Genomic DNA, 6,177 nt, shown 5'->3' on the forward strand with positions numbered 1-6,177 from the left:
GTGATTGTTTAAACAGATTTGTATTCATTATCTTTAACATAATTTAACACTATAAAACAAATACATAACAACAGGCATAAATAAATACTATGGCTTAAACATAAAAGTAACCTTTTTTGAATATGCAGCTTCTGGGAGAATTTCACAGATTTATAGCCTGAGGGAAGAAATTGCAGTAAACTCTGATGTGACAATATTTGTCGCATCTGCATGTCCGTTATATGTCCGTCCAATATAGACAAACATTGAAACACAGGACACTATCTTTCTCTTGTCTGAGCTGTGGGCTCCCTCCTCCACCCCCTGTCTCCCTGACTCCTCACTCCCACTGTCCTGTTGGCAGACCCTCAGTAAATTGACGGGGGGATTCTGTCACTACAGCTAATATTAGTCAGATGTCTCGGAAACCTCCGCTCCTCCTCCTCTCTTCAGTCAATCTGATATGTCATTCCACAGCTTCACTAAAACTAATTAAATGTTTGGGACGAGGTGGAGGAGACACCCGCTGACAGCAGGTGTCACCAGAAGGCCCCACAAGACAAATATGTCCTCAGCATCTGGGTTGATTTGCAGTGGACAGGATTTGGCTGCCCTCCAGTGGTCCACTTGGGACTTGTCCACCTCAAGTTCACATATTGACTGGTTGGGTTGAGAAGACATCACTCTCTTTCCAGGTCTGGTAAATCATGAAAGGTATGAATAGATTCTGAAACAGTTTAATTAATGTTATACATTTTGACTGTGAGTTCAAAATAAAATGGTTTTGTCAACTTTGAAAATGTGTATATACTTTTCAGCTTTTACAAGTGCATATCTGCTGCTTGGAGGAAAGCAAAGTAGATCAAGTTCAAATCATACAAACATGATCCTGGGTACATTTCCTTTTCCGAAGATAAAATTAATATAAAACTAAATGGGGTCTCTGTCTTGTATTTTCTCAACCTTTCTTTTGTAAATAATATTGAAACTTTAATTTAAGTTTGTGAGTCAAATAAAATATTCTTGCATTATTTTGTACTATTTGTAGGTACGTTACATTACGTTACTTTACATTACTTTGCTTCACAACTAGACAAAAAATATAACAAAAACATGTGTTTACGAAGGTGTTATTGAAACAAGAAGAACTAAGACGTCAATAAGGAGCAAAAACATGTCATAACGATGCTGATACTGCAGGATCTTATGTGTCTCCACTTTGAGAAAGTTAAGTGATTTCAGAATGAGTGTGTTGTGATCAGATCAGGTTAAATTGGAACATGGGTTGTTCAGAAGACAAAGAGAGATATGGCAGCTGCTGTAGTTACACTAAACGACCACTAAGAGGCAAACTCACCCCAACGAATGGAGAGAGAACTTCCTGACTGTCAACCACAGAACAATATTGCTGCATAATCCAGAAAATGCAAATGAAGCATAAATGTTTTGATGATGTTTTGCACTTTTTCCTTTTTTCAGCTCAGTCAGAAATTGATAAGCAAATACATATACTATATACACAGTGTTTTACACGATTTTACAATATGGGTAGATATAGATTTTATACTGCAGTATTGTGGTGTTTAGTTTGTTTTCAAAGCTGCATTATTCTGTGTTTTTATAAAAAATCACAGATCAAATGAAACCACAGACAATATCTCCCAGCTCTTCAGCCCCTCTCAGCTCTATCTATCTCCATCTTTAAAATTAACTTTATTGAAAATAGGTGGCATTAAGACCCATACATTTATCAGAGTTGGTAGAGACCTTAACATAAATTATCTTAGATTCAGCAGAACAGACAAACAAATCCAACTCCATCCTAATTTTACAGACATTATTATATTGGTGTTACATTTAAACCTGCTGCCGCCTAGTAGCCCACAAATAAGTAATCACAACTTTAATTTGACATTAAATTTATGACTATTTGCAGTCACTCTCATATTCAAAACATATATGCGAGACATTTAACTGTATGACTTGCCATTTGCTAAATAATTACACCATGATATATATAGAAATGTGTATAAAAGTGAAAAATAATTGTATCAAAAATAAGGGAAAAACTGAAGGAACCATCACACTTGATTATTCAGCAGTCCTGTGATTTTTAACATACATATACATTTGGTATCTAGGTAGTTATGTTACCGCCACAGAGGCTTTAAGCTTTATTTGAACACATTGAGATAATTCAGCATCACATCCTGTTGCGTTGTGTTTGATTTGTGAGGAAAGTGTTTTCTTTTGATCGCCGTGTGTTTGATCAAACGTTGCTGTGATCAAACAAGTCTGTGGGAAATGGGGGGGCACTCCCAGCACTCCCAGCACTCCCAGCACTTTGCAGGTTTAGAACATTGTTGTCCTTCATGTAGCTGAACTCAAATCTTCTTACTTCAACCGTTTATCCCGACACGGTGGCTTTGACCATTTCAACAGATGCATCAGACTATTTATCGGTGAGTTTGATTGTCATTATTATTCAGCTATGATGATGAGGATGACAACTATATTATTTAAATGGGGTTGTTAAGTTAGCATTGACGATGATGAATACTTGTGAATGTGATGACAATGCTCGGTGGAGTAACAGCTGTTTAGAGGATTATGTAAATTAAGATTATTTTTTTATCTCTTGTTACTTACAACTTTAGGAGAGGATTTGAGTGGATGCAAACGACCATACTTGTCCTCTTTGTACCCAGATGTATGTGTTTGCATCATAATATCCTCATCTAAATATCATCTTTCATCAACAGAAGCTAATACAGTCTACTTTAAACAGCACTTTGTATTTGCTGGAGGATCTTATTTCACATTTACCCATGTTATCTGTCGTCTGTGCTGAACTTATAGCACCACCGCAAATGTCTAAACTAGTATTTTAAATTTCCAAAAGTACAGAACACTGCATTGACCCACAATGCCGTTCAAGTTGCGGTACCTGTAAAGATGTTTTATGACATTTGTCCTGTGTGTTTTGTGGTAGTTCAGTGTAAACAATAGAGCAAAGGTTGACAGTGTACCTACTGGCTTCAAAACTATCCACGCTGATATGAGGTCAAATACAAGTGGAGACAAATACAGCCATAAATACTAAGGGTTGTAAACGGATATAAAGGCTTCTGACTGTCTCCCTGTACTCATCTGTATATAGACTAAAGCTTCACCTCACAAATAAGTCCATGGGCCACTAACTTCAGGTGACGGCCCGTGCTATTTGTATCTGTTTCCATTTCCAGCGGGATGGAGAGATCAGACAGTCGTCACGTAGCTTGGATGAGGGCTTGATCTGCTTCGGCTAATTGGATGAACCGTGTTTCCTGGGACATGCGGGTGTGGAAATAAACATGGAGTCCCTTGATATAGGTGACGTGTTGTCTTTAAAACATGACCCAGCCTGTCTGGCATCAAACACATGACGGTGTAGGAAATATTTTTAACATCGAGTTTGCCCAGAGTTGGATTTTGATTCTGAAATAGGATGAAACTGTTACATTTCTCCACAAATAAGAAATTGACCAGGATAAGTCTTCCAGGGGCCTATAAAGAATGAATGAAAACAAACTCATAGAATATAACCTGAACACATTATTCATAAATGTTGGTCAGTATATGAGCCCATGTTTCTGATAGTAGAGATAGTTTATAGATAGCACTCTCCCAAAGTATCTGGACTAGTAAGAAAAGATCCTGAGCCTCTCAAGTGCAGGTTACCTGCTAATAGGCTATTTATGAAAGCTTAGCCCTAAAAACAACAGCCCTAGTGATTGGATCATTGATCGGCTTCTTCATTGGCCGACCCGGCTGTCAGTCATTGGGCTGCACCCGCTGGTTCGTTCAAACCACAGAATTGACTCAGTGCGACTGATCTGGGTTTTGTCTGCAGCCACAGGATCGTGTCGCAGCGTCCCCCCCCCCCCCCCTGTGGCGCCGACTGAGCATCTGCTGGAATACAACTTCCTCCGGGAGAGAAGGAGCATCTCCAGCCTCCTCCGGGGATCACACGGGCTGAGGGAAACGCGTAAATGGAGTTGCCGTCGTCGTCGTGACTCTTCTCCACCGCCTCTCACCCTGCAGAAGATCCTGCGCTGCTGCTGTTGCGGCATCCGTCACCACCCCTCGGCTGTCTCCTCTGCAGACATGGGCACCGTCCTCTCCATCTCCCCCGCGTCCAAGAAGGCGTCCATCATGGACTCGGAGGTCGCGGGAGACAAGGCCGACAAGAGCATCAAGCGGCACTCCATGTTCGTGTCCCTCTCCTGGAGGAAGCTGGTGTCCAACTCGGCCAAGAAGAGCGCCAAGAAGGTGACTCCGAACCCGGTGGTGGCCACGCGTGAGGTCCCGAGGAACCAGGTGGCCCAGCTGAACAGCGAGAACATCAGGAAAACGCACGGGAACGAGGAGAGGAAACCCAAAGCGCCCATCCCGGTCCCGGTGCCCACGGTGCCCACGCTGAACCATGACGCCGTCACCCAGAACGGGAGGCTGTCCTCGGTGCAGAAGCAGCCCAGCAGCCTGTCCCTGGTGTCCCCGAGGCGCATCGTCATCCAGGCGTCCACCGGCGAGCTGCTGCGCTGCCTGGGGGACTTCATGTGCCGCAGGTGCTACAAGCTGAAGGAGCTCAACAGCGGGGAGGTCATCCTCTGGTTCCGCAACATCGACCGGACTCTCTTGCTCCAGGGCTGGCAGGACCAGGGCTTCATCACGCCGGCCAACGTGGTGTTCGTGTACCTGCTGTGCGAGGACGCGATCGTGGACAGTGTGTCGTGCCCGGCCGAGCTGCAAGGAACCTTCCAGACCTGCCTGTACCTCGCCTACTCCTACATGGGCAACGAGATCTCCTACCCGCTCAAGCCCTTCATGATCGACGCCAACAAGGACGTGTTCTGGGAGACGTCGCTGCGGATCATCGACAGGATGAGTGCCAAGATGCTGCAGCTCAATGCGGACCCGCACTTCTTCACCGAGGTCTTCCAGGACCTGAAGAACCAGCGGGACACCAGCGGCGAGGCGAACCTGGACCGCTGACCTGGGAAAACAAACCAAGACTCTGGAGGTTTTTTAATTTCATTAATCAAAACAAAAAAAGATGGTGAATGTTTTTTCTGCAAAACCACGCGACGGTGGCTTTGAATCAGAGGACTGAGGGGCTTCTCGCCCTGATGGGGGGGCTGAACATCTCATGATCAACAGCGTCAGTGTGGTGTTTAGGCTACAGTGTTTTAGGAGATCTCATTCATGCATGCCAGTGGTATATTGTCCGCTCTTTTTTTTTGTGTCTTGTCCCTTGCGACAGGGATTGACTTCGCAGGTACAGACATTCAAACCCCCCCACCACCCCTGATTCATTCACGATGGATGGAGGATGTCGCAGTGAGGTGGAGGCTCCAGGCAGAATAGATCCGTGAAGCTGGAGAGGCAGAGCTGTCCGAGGTGCTGACCTGTGCAGCCCACCCCCCACCCCAACCTCCACCACCTCCTGCTCACTTTTCCACAACAGAGCTGAGCGTGGCTTAAGAACAGCTCCCATTCATCCCAGTGCATCTTTAGCACATAAGCCTAAGCCTGCAGAGGTGATACATGCGCCGTGCACAGCTCGCAGTGGTATAGTTGTTAAAGCTGTTAAACATGCAACAGATAACAGAAGCATGATTCCTTCAAGAGGAAGAAAGACTCTGTACATCTGTAGATATTCTCTCTACTTTAAAAAAAAAAAAAAAAAGAAGCTTGTTTCCATTTGTTAACCTTGAGTGGATGTTAGACTCTCCATCCTGCAGAAGAAGAGCGGCGTGCTACTCTAACACCGGGCTGGTTTCATCTCCTCTCGTGTGACACCAAATTTTGTCGTAACGGCAACGTTATTGTGAATGAATATAACTTGTTTTCGCCTACCTATGTGATACTGTAGTAATGTACATGCAGTGGGCAAATGTAAAACGAGTTAAGGGAGTATCTTCCCCCTGTAGAATGTGATAAACTGCACTAAAGGGGCCGGTAGATGCCCACATACAGCAACATGATCAACACGAGGAATCTGTTGAGTATTGCTTGTCACCTGTTGGCTGCTGTGATTCATTGCTTTGCAGTAAATTGCAGAGGTCAACTAGAGTGAATGGAATATATCGTGGATTTTTTTAAATCCCCTATACGTGCCAACTGTCAAATGTCATGGCCTGAAACTATATGGTTTAC

At 44.0% G+C, this 6,177-nt stretch overlaps 1 protein-coding gene across 1 annotated transcript; it reads left to right on the forward strand.

Moving 5' to 3' along the window:
• The first annotated feature begins 4,125 nt into the window (after positions 1-4,125).
• On the forward strand, positions 4,126-5,013 carry cdk5r2b (cyclin dependent kinase 5, regulatory subunit 2b (p39)). The gene has a single exon (XM_061089209.1). It carries the CDS (start codon positions 4,126-4,128, stop codon positions 5,011-5,013), a length of 888 nt encoding a protein of 295 aa, XP_060945192.1.
• Positions 5,014-6,177: the final 1,164 nt, after the last annotated feature.

Source organism: Limanda limanda, chromosome 16 (genome assembly GCF_963576545.1).
Source record: "Limanda limanda chromosome 16, fLimLim1.1, whole genome shotgun sequence".
Lineage (NCBI taxonomy): Eukaryota > Metazoa > Chordata > Actinopteri > Pleuronectiformes > Pleuronectidae > Limanda > Limanda limanda.